The sequence below is a fragment of the Melospiza georgiana genome, chromosome 6 (genome assembly GCF_028018845.1).
Source record: "Melospiza georgiana isolate bMelGeo1 chromosome 6, bMelGeo1.pri, whole genome shotgun sequence".
Lineage (NCBI taxonomy): Eukaryota > Metazoa > Chordata > Aves > Passeriformes > Passerellidae > Melospiza > Melospiza georgiana.
The window spans coordinates 2,896,454-2,916,510 of record NC_080435.1 but is presented as its reverse complement, the minus strand read 5'-3'; the positions used below and the strand labels follow the sequence as shown (position 1 = coordinate 2,916,510).

The window sequence follows — 20,057 nt, the reverse complement described above, 5'->3', positions numbered from 1 at the left end:
TGTTACTTATAATGTAGAAGGGTTCAGATAACACTTTTGGGTTTTATTTGCTGGCAATCCCCATTTTAATTATTGGAAGGAATGATTCTGCCTTCCCCAAAAAAAGAACGCTGTATTAGCTTGAGGCTGACACTTGAGTCTTTTCATGATTGATTGATTGATTATGGAGGTTATGGGGTTTCTTTTGTTTGGTTGGGATTTTTTTGGTTGGGTTTTTTTGCAATTAATGCATCCATAGGAAAAAAAAAAAAATCCTCATGTTTTCTAAGAACCTCTGTCTATAGTGTCTGTAATGACATGAAAAACGAAGTAGCCGTGTAGTGATGGTGTGTAACTGGCTTGGTGATTTTTGATGTGAAGTCTTTCGAATAATACCAATACAAATATTTCTTTCTTTGGTGCTTTACAAAGTGGCTTAAGAACATTTCAGGGCCTTATGGTTCCATTAGTTATGGAAGTTTAGTGCCCTCATATTTTGTTGCTTTATGTTGCATTGCTGGAGTGGCTCGTGTGGTCACTTTGCCCTAAGATAAAGAAAGAGGATAATGAGATGCTGCTAAAGTAGGGTGGGTACTTGTGGGCTCTGGTTTAAACTCAGTGGTGTAACAGTACAACTTTCCAGCTCCAGAGGAATGTGTCTTCTATCACAGCATTCTTGAGTTCTGCCTCAAGGTGTTTTTAAAGTTCTTGTCTGTGGACTCCTTTGCCACAGAAAGGGCAGAAAAAAGTTGTTTAATAATGATGGGGGAGGGAGTCTGTGGGGATCTACATGTCTTCTAGAATTGGGCATGCTATTGCTGATCAAAATAAATTTATTCAATAGTAACTTAAAATATTATGCATAGAGCTTCTACTCCTAACACATTTACATGAAGGGTATATCCAGCCTATGTGTGTGTATCTGGATTTACAAAAAAAAGTCCTCTAAGCAGTTCAAGAAAATGATGCTATTACTGGCTTGCTGAGAGAGGATTAATTAGGAAATGTCTTCCCTTATCTGGATTTCTAGAAGTTACAGTGGTTCACTTCCTCTTAGCAGAGCATTATACGGAATGACACTAGGCATTATATTAAATAATTATGTTATTACATATTTCTTCTCTGGGACTTAGCACTTTGGTAAAATTTGAAGTTATTTGCTAGAGAACTGTTCAGTTGTCAGATGAAGGAATCAGCCTGATTATAACCCATAATAGGGTATAGTATGTTTGAATAACAAAAAGCCAGGGAAAATCTTGAAATTTGGGGGATCTCCAGGAAAATATTTTTTTGCATAAATACTAGCTTTACTCTGCATACGTTTTATTCCCAACCCCCCCTCTTTTCTCCAGTACTGATACTCGAAAAGGTGGAAAATGGAGATCTGAGCAACAAGATGTTGAAGATCACGGATTTCGGCCTGGCCAGGGAATGGCATAAAACCACCAAAATGAGTGCAGCTGGGACATATGCCTGGATGGCTCCTGAGGTCATCCGCTCCTCCATGTTCTCCAAAGGCAGCGATGTTTGGAGGTATTGATTTGGCTTTAAGTGATTGGATACTAAAGAGTAACTGGACCTGCCAGCAAGTCTCTTTTATGTGTAAGAATGAGTAATGGTGAACCAAATATTAAAACTCAGGTCTTAAGAAAACTTTATCCACCAGCTGTTCATCTGTCAGATTTATCTCAGATTTATTGTTACTGTAGAAAATAAGTGGTGGACCAGCTACTGCATGCCTCTAAATTTCTGTTGTTCTATAAGTTCTCATTCACATTATTTTGAGATTCATAATCCAAATCCCCTCTGCTTTATCTTAACGAAATGTTTTGGGCTTACTTGGCTATTGACTGACATAATCAAAGGCCATAATACAATCTGAGAAGTACTTAATTTTTATTCTGTTTTACATACAAGGTAATTTTGAACTATTTTGTTTTGGTAGTAATCTGTCACTAATGTATGTGTATACAAACACACTATAGTTAATTGAATTCCCCATCCTGTTTCAATCACAATACTATGTTTTTTGTTTTCATAGTAGTTTAATTATCTTCAAGCTTCTAGTATTTCACATAAGATAATAGATCTCTTATCTGGGTCCATCTGAGTATGTAACCCATAAATAGTAACCTGCATGTATATGTTGTCTTGTTCATTCATGCACTGGAATTTTCATGAGTGAGCTAATATGGTGGGGAGGTGTAAGGGTTGGCCCATATACTTGCAGAAATTGAGTTTGAATACCACTGTTAAGTGGATTTGTAAATAGAGAATTCAGTAAATAGCTCCAGGACAGTGACTTTTCTGGATACTGAATGACTTAGAATTAGTACTGAACGTCTGAAACAGATAAAATAGAGAGAATTTTGTTTTTCTTGTGGAGAAAAAGGTATTGAAATGTCAGAGTCTTTCTCTTCATAGCAGTAAAATTCTGTTGCTGGCCAGTAATGCTCCTCCACAAGTGAGTGCATGCTGTGAAACCCATCGGGATGAAGAAATAGCCCAGCTGGTAGACATGTCTGGCTCTTATGGCAGCTATTTGGTGTGGGGATTTTTGTTTTCCTTGTCCAGTTTTGCTGAATAGATAATTTATTGCTTTGTGGTAAGTCTGTGAACATGTATTTTGTACTCTGATAGTATGGATAAAATTCTGACTGTGTAATTAAATGTGGTAGCCTCCGTAGCTAATCTGAGACAGATTGAGCAAGAACCAGGCTTTTATTTGGAGTGAAGTCTGGCAGAAATGAAAATCTTAAGGCTGTGCACCTTTTCTGTGCATGTGATGATGGTACTGGTTTGTGCACAGCTTGTCAACCTCAAACCTAAACTTGCTGTTCTCTGAAACAGTGCCAGGAAGGGCCTTTAAGGGTCCCCTAAGAGAAAGAGGGAGCAGTTTTCCTGTAATTGTAACTTTAGTAATACAGGCATGCTATGAACAGATCAGTAGATGTTCTGTACCAGTATGAATTAATTTTCAAAACGTTAAGAATTATTTAGTTGGCTGGTGATTTTCATGAAGTGCCTCTATGCCCATGCAAATGATCATTGACTTAAGGACTGTAAATAACTGAAATGATTTGTTCATTTTTCAGAATATTTTATTTCTACTTTTAAGATTCCTTCATCACTTTCTCTTGTTATAGTTACCAGTCTTCCCTTGAAAATAGGTTGAGTTCCTCAGAAAACTCTCCCTTAAACGGGGAGTCATCACCATTAAGGGAACTTATATACTGTCTCTGAATAAGTTTTTTCTTTCTAGTGGCTAAAACCTCTATTCATAGTTCAACAAGCTGCAAAGAACATGTATGCAGAGGACAAATGCTTGCCAGTGCAATCACTACTAGTCTGCCACTGATTGTAAGCCCTAGATTTTACAAAAGCGGTCATGGACTTGTGTAATAATTCCTGTCCCCACCCAGGGATGCAACCTGAAATTCTTAACAGGATGAACTTTTTTATCCTATTAGACTTGCTCCTCCTCTTGTCCAGTTCCACCACTTGGTTAATCACTGGAGTCATAGGGGTTTTTTTGCCTGACAGCCTTCCAGTTAGTCTATGCAGCATCAACAGAATTGTCTCTAATGTTCATGAACCCTTTTATTTCAACACCTTTTCTTTAAAGCTTATTAGAGTAATACTGCTGGCTGAACTGTTGCCCAGCCTTTGAACAAGAATCTTGTTCTCCTTGTGTTCTTGCTGCACAAACAGCTGAAGAAGAATCATACTAGGACTGAAATTTCCTGAGCCAGTCTTATCATAACTGACTGCTTCATCTTTCCAAAACATGTTTCAAGCTCCATTTTAAAAGCTCCATCTGTTTACTCTGGAGTAGGGCTGGCAAAGAACTTAAAAAGAGTGAGGAATGACCACACATAGTATTTATCACCAGGGTCTGGACCACTGTGAAGCTTGTTCATAGTACCAGTACTTAGTAAATCTTGCTAGTGAAAGCTTGTTGCTGTGAATTTTTCTGTGCTGTACCCACAGGCTCTAGATATAGTAGAAGCCTTGTGCTTATATTGTACAGAGGACAGTGAAACTACTGTTTTAGTTAAATAAGTCCCTTCCTGTAAATCTGTTATGTGTTTGTATTTGCTTTGCATTTACAGGGTTAAAGTTGAAGCTTGGATATTGCAGCTCATCCAGTACTGTACGCTAATGTTAGCAGGCCTATCAATAACATTTTTCTGTCATTTGGCTGGTTAAATATATTTCTTGTTTGCTGTACACTTTGTTTTTTACTTGTACTACTTAAAAGACAGTCATAGTGTCAGTACTATTGCTGTGTGGAATATAAAGGCACCATAAACCATCATCTGGGTTCTCTATGTTCCTCAATTTGGATGTTTTTAAGCTGTATCTACTCTGAGACCAGTGAAATAATTGGGCATTTAATTTCCATTTAGGAATGGAATACCAACTCTCGCTAAAACCATCAGATTAGCAGATCAGGAAGTTTCAGGAATTCAGTGCTGGATGTAGAAACTTCAGTCATTAGAATATTTTGTTTTAAGCGAGCGTTGGTCAAGCACTTCCATCCACAATTGACCACTTGTAGGCTTCTGTAGTTTTCTGTGTGTAATGAAGCACTGTCAAGACTTCAATACCTGGCAGAAATGCTGACTAGTAATTTTAGGAGAAACTCACCTGGGAGAAGCACATGAGTACTGTGAAAGCACATGAGTGTTGTGAAATAGGCAGGAAAGGTCATCTCTGAACTGTCAGTTCATTAACATGCAAAATGCCAGCTGTTAGTAGCTATAAAAATGTAATGAAGTTTGGGGTTTTTTTTCCTTAATAAAAGTCATGTTCTAGTTGCTGTTGGAACTGGGATCTCTTTGTTGGGTTGATAATTCCTTCCTCATGGAAAGTGTTGAACCCGGGGAAATGGATAAGAGAAGCCTATGGTATGTATGCCATGGAACAGTACCAGTGAGAAACAATTACTTATTTTTTAAAAGTTCACAGACTAACAAGGAAGGTGGCAAAATCACACGTGAAATCCTGCAGACCTCCAGCCTCCCTTGCCCTGAAAATCCAGTGAGTAGGATTGAACCTGATGTTAAATGGCTTAAGGGATTACTGGATCACTGAAAGATGGTTAATTATTCACACAAGTGTCAGTTGACTTGGATGCATGGGTTGTGTCACATGGTTCATTTCATAATTAAAGTCCAAAAATTACTAATAGGTGCTGGAAAAATAAATGAGCTTGATCACTTTTTCTTTCCCCCTGCTAAGAATGTGTAGAGGCCCTTGTTTCTTTCTTTCTATGCCTTTTTTTGGGTAAGTCTTCTGATCTGGCTTTTTCCTTTGTACTTCCCAATTTTCTGCTTTAGAGTTAATAGGAAAACACTGTTCAGCACCTGTCTTGGTGTTTATTCACTTGGGATTATTGTTCAAGTGCCACAAAGCACTATTCCCCTGTTCTGTGTGAGCAGTATTCTCAGCAATGAGGTGTAAGTATAGTGGCATTGAGTTTTCTCAGAAGCAAAGTGACCTTTCCTGCAATATACACTTCTAATGTCACATTAGAAGAAGCACCAATCTGTCTATTCCTTTTTCATTTAAAAGTACCCTGCAGAAGAAGTGCTTTGAGCCCATCAGCAGTGCTTTATCCAATAGTACTGTTAAAGTAATAATACAGCTCTTTGGTAGATTTTACTAGCTTTTACTATCAATGGTGATATCCAAGCTGAAAAGTAGCATAAATGAGCAATCAGATTTAGGCAGTCCAAGTATACATTCAGTTCAGTTTTCATTTTCTTTGAGTGTTTTATAAATCCTAGAAGGCCAAGAAGAAATTGAGAACTCCTTAGACTCTAGTTTATTTTTTTCAAATAATGCTCTTGGGACAGTAAGAAATGATAAATTATAATATCAAGAGTGTGAATTGCATAAGAAAAAAGCAAAACAAAAAATATATTCTGCTTAATAAAGTAAAATAGCTGTGTTAGCAGCAAAGGTTGGATCTTTAGTTACCAAAATCCTTTATCTAAATAGGAAAAGTACTGTTAAAAATGTCCAACTAAGGTAGCAGCAGTTACAGTGAATGTTAAAGATGTGATGGGGTGGGAGAGAGATCTCAAGGCTACAGTTTGTGATATCCATTTGTACTCAAAATGGATAGGGAAACTGTTGCTTTGAAACAAGAAAAGCTTACTATTTTAACTTTATATTATATTTATATTTTAACTCTTCCATGGAGCAGCTATTTAAGGAGCTTGTTGGAAGAGAAGCAGTTTTTCATTTGGTCTTCAGTTGTGCTTAGGAGGCCTTCTAGTTGGTATAGTATGACATGGTCCAAATATATGTATGTTTAGATTTTGGATCTTTGCAAGCGCAATTAAGAAAAATTAGTCCATTACAGTAGTGGTTAATCTCAAGATTATTGACAGCAGTGGGAATTTTTTGTAAAATCAACAAAAGCAGAACATGCAACGTAGATGTCTTTTCAGGACACTTAAAGCTCTGAGTGAATGTATGGGAAATCCTTCAAAAGAATGAAGAAGACAGTGTAGAAAAGACTACTGAAAGGCATCTTTTTAAAATCTCAATCTGTATCCAAATGAGGAAAATTATGTATTGACTTGAGCTCTTTCAAGCTGAACATAAAACAAAGATAAAAGGGTTTTGAAGAGAGTCTTCTTACAGCATAAAACCAAATCCCTTGCTTTCAAATGCAGCGCAGGTGAGAACCCTGCAGGAGAACATAACAGCCCAGAGGTGGGCAAAATGTGGGAGTGCAAGGAAGATAAGGCTGTACCAGAAAAAAACCTCAGTGACTTGTGTCTGCCAGAACAGAGCAGAGGCATTTTAAGCTGAAAATTTCTCTTTAAGGGAGTCGAGCTTGGAGCACATATCTTTTACTGAAGTAAAATTCACAGAGGTGTAAAAACTGACTGATTAAATGAGTAGTAACAACTCCTGAGATTTACAGTAACACCCAACATTTCTACAAGAACATGAGAGTCAGCTGAGTTAGTAGCTGTGCTGTGCAATCTCTTGCTTAGAGCTGGTGTAGTACCAGAGAAATGGAAGGTAGCAGACACAGTGACAGGTCTTAAAAGAGCTTCCTGACAATTAGCAAGTATGATCTTGAATTCTTCTCAATGGTAGAAACAGCACTAAAAAGCAGGGAGCTGGTGGACATGTGAGCATGTCTGGGGAAGAGTTAGCTTTTGTAGAAGAAAATGTAATACCTTGTGAAAAGTGAAAATGCTTGAAGGAGATACTGAGTATGTGGATAAGTGGTGAGGTTGCTTATACTTATATGTATTTGGATTTATAAAGACTTTAAGCAAAATCCTGCATCATAAGCTTTTAAATAAAGTAAATTGATGTGGGAAAAGAGGGCAAGTATTTTTCCCTTCATTTAATCAGTACTTAATTGCTAAAAGAATTAATGAGTTTTATTGGTGGGGAATTCTGTGTTCAACACAATCATAAGTGATTTGAAAAAACAATACATGGTTAGCTGGCATGGTTGATGATACCAAGTTATTCAGGATAAGAAAAATTCATGTTCTGCAGAGAGATGAGGAAAAGTTTTACTATAATGAATGATAAAATAGATGGTAATAAATTCAAAGTAATACCCATGGGGCAATTTAATATGTACAATTTAGGGGCTCTAAATTTTACTTTTGTGATTCAGTAAAAACACATTGGAGCTACTATGGATAATTTAGCTTATTTTATAGAGAGTGAGAAAGGCAACTGGCAAATGAAAATTTAGTAGGAAAGAAAGAAAACAAGCAATACCATTTGTGCCTCTCCCCATATCTTTAAAACTTTGTGATTTTGCTCATTCCAACAGAAGATGTTAAAGTCAATGAAAGATATGAGATGGTTTCTGTTCAGGATAGTAACTAGACTAGGATTTAGCTAGATTAGAATTTGGGAGTCTGGAAAGATGATGATTGGGAGCCTGTGAAATCATGGACATCATGGAAGGAGCTAATAGGGAACATAGGTTGACTCTTTCTTGTATTTGAAAGAACTACAGGGAAGCTGATGAAATTACCAAGTGACGAGCTCAAAACACATACATGGAAGTATTTTTTGGCAATGCATCGTTAAATCTGTGGAGTTCACTACCACAGAATATAAAAGATGGTAAATGGGTTCAGAAGAGAGTAAGAGATCAATGGAAGAAAAAACTGTCAGGTCACCAAGGATGAAGAAGCAGCTTCTGTTTCGAATTTCCTATAAGCAGAAAAAATAATCTGAGGTTATGCTTTTCATCAGATACTTTGAGGGAGAGCAGTCCTGGAACTATTTCTGTAACTTCATATGTAGTATTTTGTAGAATATCTTAAGATGACAACTTAATTCTGAAGAAGTATTTTTCACTTATTTTTGAAATCACCAGCCACCAAACAGCCTTCATATTTTTGGGTGTTTTGAGAGGCTCTGTTTTGAAACTAAATTAGAAGATTTATGGTTTTCAGATTGTTCCCAGTTTCAGAGAGAAAATTATTTTTGCCTAAAAGGTGAAAATGTCATCTTATTTCAGAACTACTCAAAAAAGCAGGTAGAATAGGGCAGATCACCAGCTTGGCATTCATGATAAGCTTGTCCTGCAAACTGCAATTTCTTCAGTATACTAAACTCCCAGGTTCAGGTACCTTGTTGCTTAACAAAGGCTGTGTTCAAGTCAAACACCTATTCTCTCTTTTGTTTCCTTCCCAATAGTTATGGTGTGCTGCTTTGGGAGCTGCTGACAGGAGAAGTACCATTCCGAGGAATTGATGGTCTGGCAGTAGCATATGGTGTTGCTATGAATAAGCTTGCCCTTCCAATCCCTTCCACGTGTCCTGAGCCTTTTGCCAAACTCATGGAAGGTAAGCCAGCTGTGCTGTGTGTGGTTTGTGCTGTTTTTGGAGTGCTGTTGAGCGTGGCCTCTTGGTGTTACCTAAGAGCACAGATTTTTCCAGTGGCTTTATCCAGTGGTGCAGGTTATTGTGGGAGCCAGGCCTGGCTGTAAGTGTACTCTGACAGTCAGTCTACTACCAGAATAATGAAAGATTTTTTATCAACTGGCTTTATAGGAAAAGGGGGGCTATTGCTGTTCTCTCTTAACTTGTTTTCTAGTAGTGAGGACTCACCAACACCAAAACTTCACATAATTAGATCTTGTGTGAAGTCTAATTTGTTTTAAAATTCATAGCTCAAGCATCTTGCTAATAGTATCAGATTGATTTGAAATGAAACTTTATCCTAGTGACATTTCAGGGAGAGGTTTTAAATGTGGCTTTAACATTCCAAAACAACCCATATTTTCAGTCAGAATGATGTGATTTTCTGCTTTGTCTGTGAAGGTAGTTCATGCCCAAGGTGGGCTACAGAGAGGTGAAAGAAATACAGGAGTTAGTCATCAGAGCTGCTGTGGTTATTAAAAAGGGTTGTGTGAGGTAATTTTTGGGTGTATTTATGTGACCTGGTCTGCTGGCCATTGAAACTGCTTTCATGCTTCCTGAGCTTCAGTTGTTCCTCCCTCCCTCTCTCTTGCCCTCTCTCTCTTCCTTACCTTCAGTTTTTTTGTCAGTGCCCCTATTCCCAAAGATTTGTAAGTGTTTATATGTAATAAACATTTTTATACCTATCTGGCAGAATGGAAAACAGAGATAAAGAGAAGTCAAACTTGGTTTATAGTCTTGGTGAGCAAAGAATGAGTCTCAACATAGAACTTACTCTGTGGCCTCTGGTGGTGCTTCTAGCCTCAGGAAAGGAATATGAATCTTGAAGAAAATATTTCTGATGGATTTTTTTTCTGCTTTTGGAATACTTTTGCATTTTTCTGGTGTTTTCTTTAGGTTACAGGCTACAGTTAATTTAATTTAAAGTGAAAAATTTCATGTATGTTCTGCTAAAACAGAAATATCCTACTGGACAGTAAACAATAGAGTTACAGGTAGAATAGCTTGAAGGTAGTGTAAAGTGAGAAACTGTGTCTGAAAGAGTTGGTGAAACTACCAGCTCAGTGTTTTGCCACCTAGTTTAGTTTGACACGCTTTCCTGAATTTTTTAACTATAAGTGAGGATTTAAAAATCATGCCCTCTGTTGGGAAAGTTAGGTAGAGGCATTTGGCCAGTGCCTGAACCCAGCAGCCCAGGGGAGCACCCACGTGGCTTTGGAGCACTTGGCTTCTCGGTGTGCAGGGTGAAGGCGAGAACAAAAGAACCCAATCACTTTCTGCCCCTTCACCAAAGCTGTGTTTCAAATCGGCTGTTTCCCATCTCGGGTGAGCTCTTCTTCCTCTAATGCTGCTTTCACTTTTGAATTACTGCCATGGTGGTCTGCACTGAGACAACAAAGCTGAACTTTGGCTCTTCACAGAAAAGTTATATGTTACAACTCTCCTCATTAGTGCAAATAGTGGCTGATCTAGGGCAGGGAAAATAAAAGCCACAGGCCACCTGCTGGTTATCCTGTTCACTCATTGATGCATTTAGCTGGCTGTAGCATTTTGTTTTACTTTGGGTCATGTTTGCTTTGCCATGCTTAAAACCTGAGGTAAAGAGACAGGGATTATGGCACTGACAGTCCTGCTGTAACACCCATTGCTGCTAATTGGCCAGCAGCAGGGGATCATCTGAGCACTCTTTACATCCTCAGTTCTCTATTTTGATAGAAGAAGCAAATTAAAAGCCGTAAATACAAATGTGTTCCAGCATGGAACCTGTTGATACTCACAGTTTTGAAAATAGAACACCCAAATGCAAAATCTCAGTAAGGCTAAAATCAAAGGGAAGAACTGCAGAACCAAACCTTGGCTGTTGCACAGGTTTTGTGAAGTGATTTTTATTTTTAATTACAGCTGCCCCTTGATGTACTTCAATCCACAAAACTGATGAATGAACTTCTTTTAGGACATCACCTAATATTTTTAGCAGTGTTCCCTTTTTTCTGATTTCAAGGTCTAGAAAACTTTTAGAACATTTTTAAAACTCATGTCTTGCACTAAAGCTTAAGTCCAGTGACCATGTGGAGCAATGCTGTATGATCAGAGAGACCCATGTGTTAGTTACTTCCATTCATGCAGAAAAGCTATATTCCTTACAAATACATGTATGTGAATGTGAGTTTTTGTGTTTGGTTGTTCTGGAATTTTGCATGCAGGCAAAATTAGCAGTACTAAAGAGAATAAGGACATCTGTTGAACAAGAACCTGTGTAAGTGCTGGTACAGGACAACATAGAATGAGAATAAGAAAGGGATTTTTTTTCTGCTGGAGTTGAAACGAGGGAGAAGGAAGAGAGAAGACTGAATGAGTGCAAATTTCCTATTCAAAAGTGTTGTTAAATGTTTTGATGTAATGGTTTGGGGGATTGTTTGTAATGGATTAGGGGTTACTTCATACTATTTTCTTTTTCTGTGTTCAATTCCCATCACTGTAAAACATTACCTTTTATACTGTTGCTCATTGAGCTGCTTGATGTGGTGGGATGGCTACCTTCCATTCTGTGTTTTTAGATCTCTGTAATTGGCTGAATAATTGCACTGGATTGTAAATTAAAAAAACTTGTTTACATCTGTGGTTTCTCCTAAAAGCAAAAGAAAAACGACTAATAAGAAAGGACCTGTAAAAGTAGGAGAACTCCAAATGCACAATTTGATATCACTATTTACTTGAATCTCCTGTTTTCACACAAGTTATGCCCAGTTTGCTTTGCAGGAGAGGTTTTCCATTCTGAGAAAAGATTCATAATGACTCAGCTCAGTATTAGATTTTGGCATCAGGAAAAGCCCTGATGGATATCCTCCTGCAGCATGGCTGTTAACTCTGCAGTGTAGCTATTATAAAAGAAGTATTTGCAAGATCCTTGCATAGTATTTCTACTCTGTGAACACATATATGCATCATAAAGCAAAATATTAAAGGAAATTATTTGTTATTTTAGAAAATGCTTTAAGGTTTACCCTTCTGTAAAATTATTAAATTTGTATTTTACTTGTCGTATTATTGCAATGGAACCTAGAGACTTAGGTAGTTAGGTAGTTCAGGATTTTAAGTGTTGTTGGATATTGTACAAGCATGAAAGCATGAATTCCACACTTGTCAATAATCAGTGCAAGTGGGCAGTGGGAAAGCTGGGGTAACACAGGTAGTGTGTATGCCACTCTTAGCCACTGGGGATCAGTAAAGTGCTACCTGTCCTCTCAGACCTCCATACTTTAAGATGTTTGTCTTTATTCTGTTCTAGATTGCTGGAACCCTGACCCACACTCACGACCTTCCTTTGCCACTATCCTAGACCATCTTACTGCCATAGAAGAGTCTGGTTTTTTTGAAATGCCCAAAGATTCCTTCCACTCCCTGCAGGAAGACTGGAAACAAGAGATCCAAGAGATGTTTGATCAGCTTAGAGCCAAAGAAAAGGTAAGTAGAGAGTAATGCTCCCTGCTTGTGCTCTCTGGATTGTAATTTCCCCATTTCATAGTTCAAATGGGGATCACTGTTTCGTGCATCCCAGAGCTAATTTTGTCTGTGTTTTGCTGGAGTTAATACATTAAGTCCCTGAATCAGTGGCAGGTTATGATGCACACAAGGGTAGAATCATGAGAAAAATAAATATCCACATCCTCAGCTGCTACTCTTTCTAATATTGTAGTGAGCTTCCATCATAATCTGTGCAAATTGCTGTGATGAGTTGATTGTTTATTGCATTTGATAACTGTTTCCCTATTAGCATCCTAATTGAGAAACCCACTGAAAACTATTAACAGGAGATGTAGGAGGGTAGTTTCAGCATATATATACTCTAGTTAACATTGCAGCTTTGTTTCTGCTGGGTTTGTGTTTTCAAGGTTTTGAGCATAAACAAAATGCATGGACTAATAAACATGAGTGCTACCAGGGGAAGGGTCCAGTAACTGCTATAACTGAAGTCCATCTGGGCAAATAGCAGGAAACAAAAATGCCAGCAGGAATAACAGGAATGGTGACTGTCAGCCTCAAAGAGGAGATGTGAAAAAACTGAAGTTTTCTTCAAGCATGCTTGCAGAAAGCACAGCTTGCTGCATCTAATTTAAGGTCCTTACAGAGACTGTCTTTAGTTGTTGGTAAGAAAAACTGCAGCAGAACCAAAACCACTAGTATAATTATATATTTGTAAGTTGACAGTCTCTTGCCTGAAAGTAAACTCATAATAAGCAGCTGTCTTGATTTGAGCTCAGAGGTTGGGTTTGGGAGGCAGAAAGAGAAGGAAAAGAAGACTTTGGGTCAGAGGAAAGAAGTCAGCTTCTACAAGAATAATTAAAACCTTTCTATTCACTATTTTAGTAGCTTTTGGGAAGAATAAATTAGCTGATAGGCATTTCCTTGTTACTGTTGTACCATGGCGTATCTGTGTTGGAACAGTTTTTGAGAACAAGAAACTTCAATAGACAAACAGCTAAACAGCACTAACTACACTGCCCTCAGGATGGGTACTGTATTCTTCTTTAGCAATGGGAAAATCATTTTATATTAAATGATTTTATTGAAATCTCCCTGCTGATGAGCCAGGTAACAATGCCATTATTAAAAACGTCTAAACTAAAATCTGTCTGATTATCTATCTGATGTTCAACTTGAATTCTTCAGTTTTTGCCTTCTGCACTGGAATTGGCCATCTGGAGAGAATTATTCCAAGTGCTGAGTTCTTTTGTCCTTGTGGTGGGAGGAGAGGAACGCAGTGGGATTTTGGGATTTCAAGGACAGTTTCAGTTAATTCATTTTGTCAGCAAGGGATAGATCGAAAGGTTTGGCGTATGTGCCGTTGCCAGGACCGTGGCGAGATGGCTTTTGAATATCCCCAAGGAGGGAGACTCCACACCCTCTCTGGGTAACCTGTGCTACTGCTCAGTAATGCAGTAAAAAAGTATTCAGAGAGTGACCCCTGTGTTTCAGTGTGTGCCCGTTGCCTCTTGTTCTGTCAGTGGGCAGTGAAGAGAGCCTGACTTTATCTTTTTTTCACCCTTCTCTTGGGTTTTTTTATACACTGGTAAGATACCCCTTCACCCCACCCAAGCCTTGTCTGGGCTAGGATGAACAGTCCCGTCTCTCTCAGCCCTTTCTCATAGGAGAGGTGCTCCAGTCTCTTAAGGTACTCTCTCTCTCCACCTTCATGGCCCTTCACTGGACTCTGTCCAGTATGTCCATATCTGTCTTGTACTCGAGAGCCTAGAATTTGACACAGGATTTCAGGTGTGGTTATATCTGAATTTTAATACTGGAACAAGTGGTTATGTCTGAATTTTAATACTTGTTATGAGGGGCCTTGAATTGCAAGCATTGAAGTCCTTGAGGATTTTTTTTTTTGGCTCTCAGCTGAGCCTTTAACCAGTGGGTGCAAGCCACTGAAGCAGTGCCTTCAGAACCAGTAATGTCAGTCTTAAGCCACAGGTGGCAAGGTAGCCTTTTGTTTGTACTTTATCTCCCTGCAGGAGCTGCGCACGTGGGAAGAAGAGCTGACTCGTGCTGCTGTTGAACAGAAGAACCATGAGGAGCTGCTACGAAGGCGGGAGCAGGAGCTGGCAGAACGTGAGATTGACATCCTGGAAAGGGAGCTCAACATCATCATCCACCAGCTGTGTCAGGAGAAGCCTCGGGTCAAGAAACGCATGGGGAAATTCAAGAGGAGTCGGCTCAAGTTAAAGGATGGCAATCATATCAGCTTGCCTTCAGGTTGGTGATGTGGTAGGCTGTGCCAGGTGAAATGGGAGCAACCTGTAGGTTTGATAGTTCCTTACTACTGACCCTTATGCACTAGAAAGGATTTGATGTACTTCAGGAAAAGCATGGCTCTTTGGGATCAATAAACTAAATTTAATGCTCTTGTGGCTAGCTTTGCCCAAAGTTCCGATATGAAGGCCAGAAGTAAATTTGAAATGTAGCATGTTTGTTAGCTGTTGGCTGTATATGGCTTATTGTAAAAATGGTGTTGCAGTTTAACATGTAAATACTCAAAAGAATCAGTTTTTTAAAGGATGTACGTAGAAGATGATGGGCATTCTTGCTTGGGGAATATTTTACATAATGCTGCAGGAGAAACTATAATCTACTGGATTTTTTTGGTGTGGGAATCTAAAAGTTACCAAAATACTGACATATTGAAAGCTATGAGACTAAACTCCTAGATTGCTAGTTCATATGTGAACTCCTATTAACATGGAAGCAACTTCTGGAAGAAACGTTAAATATTAGTAAGGTGTTGGCAAAGTCACTCTTAAGAGTGAAGATGGTTTTCTGCTGCAGATTCTTTATGGAGATTTAAATTTGTCAGAAAACCAAAAGTGTGGGGTTTGTAAATCACCTAGTGCTCATTGTTACAGCAGGGATGATGACTTGCACTATATTCTTTGTTTTCTGTAAGACACTGGCTGTTTAGAAGAGAAATTAAGATAAAATGCATTTGTTACCTATGCCTTTCTTTAGGTCTGCAAACACATATTTTTGGTGGTGCTTAAGAAACTGAGAGGTAAGGTACAAGGATTTATACAGGGATATAATTTGGCATGATACTAAACAAAACATCTGTGTGTGTATGTGTTTCACACATACACTAAGATACATTTTCAGGGCTGTGAGTACACGTCTTTGTTCTAAATTTTTGTTGTGTTCAATGGGGAAATAGCAATTAGCCTTACACACAGCTTTTCTACATAGATCCCATAAGTTGCACTCTTTGATACTTACCATAAATTTCTTTTTTTCTTACATTAAAAAAAGAGAATTTTAACTGTGTCTTTCTGCCTTTTTTTTTTTTTTTTTTTTTTTTTTTGCTAAACAGATTTTCAGCATAAATTCACTGTGCAGGCCTCTCCAACGATGGACAAAAGGAAAAGCTTGATCAGTAGCTGCTCCAGCCCTCCTGCAAGTCCTACCATTATTCCCAGACTCAGGGCCATACAGTGTAAGGAGCTCAATGTAGTATTGAATTTGGGAAATGTGCAGTCTGTCAGCGTGGTAAGATGCCAAGATTCCATATCTAGGACAGGACTGTTAAAGAAAGCACCTAAAATGTTTGCCTTGTGCCTTGCATGTATACATTTGGAGAGAAAAATGGAGTGTCTTAGTGATGGAGGGAGTATCACCACCTTTGGAACTAAAACCATGCTTACTCAAGTTTGTGAAATACTGCTGTTTCTATAAAAAAATAAATTCCTTAGGTGTACAAGTTAATTTTAAAAAATACTAATTTGTAGAGTAGATCTGTAAAACATTGCTGTAGTGTATTAAGTTACTGTTTTAAGGAAATTAGAACAAGGGCACTTTTCATGCAAATAATGTTCCCATAACACAGAATTAGGCAGACATGCATGTCCTAAAATTATGTAAGTCGTGTTAACTAATGTATAGTGTTTGTACTGGATATCACAGCACTTGTGTGTTTGGTTTCAAACTGGTGGTTCTAAAGAGAAACTGGTGATGGAATAAAGCTGGAGAGGCTACCTACACTTGAAAGGATTAGGGAATGCTTAATTTGGCATTTAGTTGTTAGATTTGTATTGAGAAATGGTCAGAATCATGGGAAAATAACTTTTGTTACTATTCCTGTTCTGGTCTATGTTTTATTCTTTATGTTGCCATGGAACCAATTATTTTAATTTGTGTATCTGTTTTTCCTTCCCATTTTCCACTGTTCTTTCCACTTGTGAAGTGACACCTGCTGAAAGCAGTAAAACATGGGGACGAAGCTCAGTCCTTCCAAAGGAGGAAGGAGAGGAAGAAGAGAAGAGAGGCCAGAAGAAAAAGGGACGGACTTGGGGACCAAGCTCACTTTGTCACAAGGAGCTAGGTGCAGGAGAAGAGGGGTAAGAGAGGGCCTGGAGGAAGGCTCATTTCTAGGTTCTAAATGTGGTCGTGAGCTGGCTCACAAGATATTTGTCTGTCCATTTGCAAACGCCTTTCTGCTTCCAAACTTCTTTCCTCTGCTAGACATGTTGGAGATTCAGAGCAGCTTACAAAATTGCATTCAGTTCATTTGCCTAGGAACTGATGTTTCACTGTCTGGTATTACGTTGTTAGGTGTATTTGTAAGCTGTCAAACTTCTTAGCTGTGCAAAACTCTCTGTAGAAGTTCCTCAGTTTTTTAAGGCTCAGCTTTCTGTACTTGTCTTAAATGCTAGTATATATAAAGAATCTGGTAAAGCCAAGCAAATATCTTCTTTTTAGTCTTTTGAAAAAGACATGTACTTTGAGTGAATCAATCCTGAAAGTGATTTTTGCAGAAATACAGGTTGTACCTCTGTTTCTATAGGTTATTGTTCTGTGGCTTTTTTTTTTTTTCCTTTGTGTGTGTGTGAATTATTTATACCAGGACTCCAATTAACCATTGCTGGAACGCTGCTTTAAACATAGGGCTATTTTGACCTTCTAAAAGATTTGAATGCTTGGTAATTTTTAATAATGTTTGAGTGTTTTCCCCCTGCTAAATTGATGGTTTGACTCTTGTCGTGTTTTTTAGCAGGGAAAATAAGACAGACGGTTATAATCTTTATCTTTACTATTGTGTGGTCAGGTATGAAATGCCTGAAAAATTGATGTTTGCATAGTGCATCAGTATTGTAGCCCTGTGGAGACCTGGATCTATTAAAACATGTTCTCTCTCTGAGATACTCAAGACATGATGGCAGGACAGTGTGGAGGAAGCTTCTTTGACTGCTGCCTAAGCTTCATCTGTTCTACAGATGAAGGATAGGATAGCTTTCTAAGGAATTAAAATAGATGTCACACTTTACAGTCATTAATTATGTAAAAGAGGGGGAGATCACTGAAGCTGGAAAAAACACTTCTACCTTCAAATCATGTTCTTAGAATTCTGGGAATAGACCTCTTCCATTTGCTGTTCATTACTGTGCAGTCTAAAGCACTGATTGTTTTGGGCACAGACATCTGGAATGGACTTGCATGCAAACTGTGGTTGCTCATAAAACTGTCCTGTTCTCTCTACAACTGAGATGCTCTGTGGTACTCAGAGTCTCTTCTAGGGAGACTCAATACAGATATCGCTTTTTGCAGAGTGTCTGAAACATGAGAGTTTTGCTGAGAGGGCAGTATGGCTAACATACAATGAACCACTCCTTGCTAAGATCATGCCAGGCTGCAGACTTTAATTTAAAGGGAGCAGAGTTGCAGTAAATATTAGTGACTCAAAATATAGTTCTTGCTATTTCTTAGTATTTTTTAAATTCTTATTTTACACAGGGTAAGGCAATAAAACTTCATTGAATATTTAAGGTTGAGAAAGACCTTTAGAATTGAGTCAAACCATTAACCTAGCCTCTACTTTGTTCACCAGTAAACCATCTTCCCAAGTGCCACATCCACACACCTTTTGAACATTTCCAGGAATGGTGATTCCACCACTTTCCTGGGCAGCCTATTCCAATGTCTGGGCACCCTTTTAGTGAAGAAATTTCTCCTAATACTTAATCTAAACCTCTCCTGTTGCAGCTTGAGGCCATTTCTCTTGTCCCATGACTTGTTACTTGGGTGAGGAGGCTGACTCCCACCTGGTGAGACCCTCCTTTCAGGGAGTTGTAGACAGTGATAAGGTCTCCCCCAGCTTCTTTTTCCGCAGGTTAAACAACCCCAGCTCTCTCAGTTGTGCTTCATATGAGTGACCTTCCCCTTCCCCAGCTCTGTTGCCCTTCTCTGAACATGCTCCAGCTCCTCAGTGTTTTTCTTGTAGCAATGGCCTCAGAACTGAACTCAGGATTCGAGGTGTGCCCTCGCTGGCACTGAGTACAGGAGAACAATCACTTCCCTGCCAGGATGCCTTTGGCTTTCTTGGCTACCTGGGCACACTGCTGGCTCATGTTCAACTGCCTGTTGACCAACATCCCCAGATCCTTTTCCACCAAGCAGCTTTCCAGCCACTCATCCCCACTGACAGGGGTTAGTAGCATTTTGTGGGGTTGTTGTGACAGACTTATTGTACCTTATGCAGCGGGCCTCAATTTGTCATCGATGCAGCCTGTCCAGATCCCTCTGCAGAGCTTCCTGCCCTCCAGCAGATCAACATTTCCACCCAACTCAGTGTCACTGCAAACTGACTGGTGGTGCCCTCAATCCCCTCGTCCAGATCATTGATAAAGATATTAAACAGGGCCGACCCAAATACTGAACCTTGGGAAAACTGCAGTGAAGTGGAGAGCTAAACTAAGAAGTATCCTGTGCAGTCCTCAACTGCATTGCAAGCCCATCCTCATTAACCATTCTGGCACAGTGTAACAAATGAGGGACAGACCTTTTTTTTTTTTTTTTCTTCTTTTTCAAGTGCTTTAAAGATGTCAGAAAATTTCTTGCTGTGGGAGGACTTCAGATCTATATAGTTGAGATGCATACAAGCATACCCTAAGTAAATCAATAGAGAATATATAAGGGGAGGGAAGAATGGAAGCTAGTTGTGCATGGTACATTTTCTCACATCCTTCTACTGTTTTCAGTCTGAAAGCTCTGGTGGAAGGATGCAAACAGTGGTCATCCAGTGCACCAAATCTTGGGAAGATCCAGAGAACTGCACCTGCTTTTCCAGGATTCACCAGCTTAGCAGAGATTGGTAAAGAAATTCCCTGAACTTGGTACTCTCATCCCCACTTCCATTCACATTTCAATGAACCTCTTTCCTGACCTTCAGACAGTACCTTACAGCAATGTTTTAATTTTGTTTGGTATCTGTTTTTCTTTTATTCTTTGTCAAGTATCCACTTTCTCCTTCTGGATTTTCTTCTTCTCCTCACTGCATGTGCTTCTCCCTCTGTCAAGCTAACAGACTTCTGTTAATTCTCCTCTAGCTCCATGCTGTCTCTCAGCTCCTTTTCTGAATAATGATGTTTACATGTGCAGCATGCTTACACCTTCACTTGCAAGGAGAAATCCTTAAAATTTTTCTACCTTTTGCTTCTCACTCACAAACACATAAATTTACTCTAGAAGTTACTGAGGTATAGGTTGCCTTTGAAATGCTGTTCTGCAATTAATCCCAAGTAGATGAATGCTTCACTGATTTCTTTCACTTTGATAGTGTTTCCAGTTACTTCTCTCAGCCTGTCTTCTTTGGAAACAATAGACTGTATTTGG

General features: G+C 38.8%; 1 protein-coding gene across 4 annotated transcripts in view; it reads left to right on the top strand.

Annotated features, from left to right (window-relative positions):
• Positions 1-20,057, top strand: part of MAP3K9 (mitogen-activated protein kinase kinase kinase 9) — a 59,459-nt gene that overhangs the window by 26,501 nt on the left and 12,901 nt on the right. For all 4 annotated transcript variants that reach the window (XR_009114549.1, XR_009114547.1, XR_009114548.1 and 1 more), the window contains exons 3-9: positions 1,332-1,512; positions 8,680-8,828; positions 12,193-12,368; positions 14,417-14,657; positions 15,763-15,885; positions 16,633-16,786; positions 19,424-19,536. Coding sequence is in view for 1 of the 4 variants with exons in the window: in XM_058025574.1 (XP_057881557.1) it covers positions 1,332-1,512; positions 8,680-8,828; positions 12,193-12,368; positions 14,417-14,657; positions 15,763-15,885; positions 16,633-16,786; positions 19,424-19,536 (1,137 nt within the window). In the remaining 3 variants the exon portion in view is untranslated. The remainder of the gene's footprint in view (positions 1-1,331; positions 1,513-8,679; positions 8,829-12,192; positions 12,369-14,416; positions 14,658-15,762; positions 15,886-16,632; positions 16,787-19,423; positions 19,537-20,057) is intronic.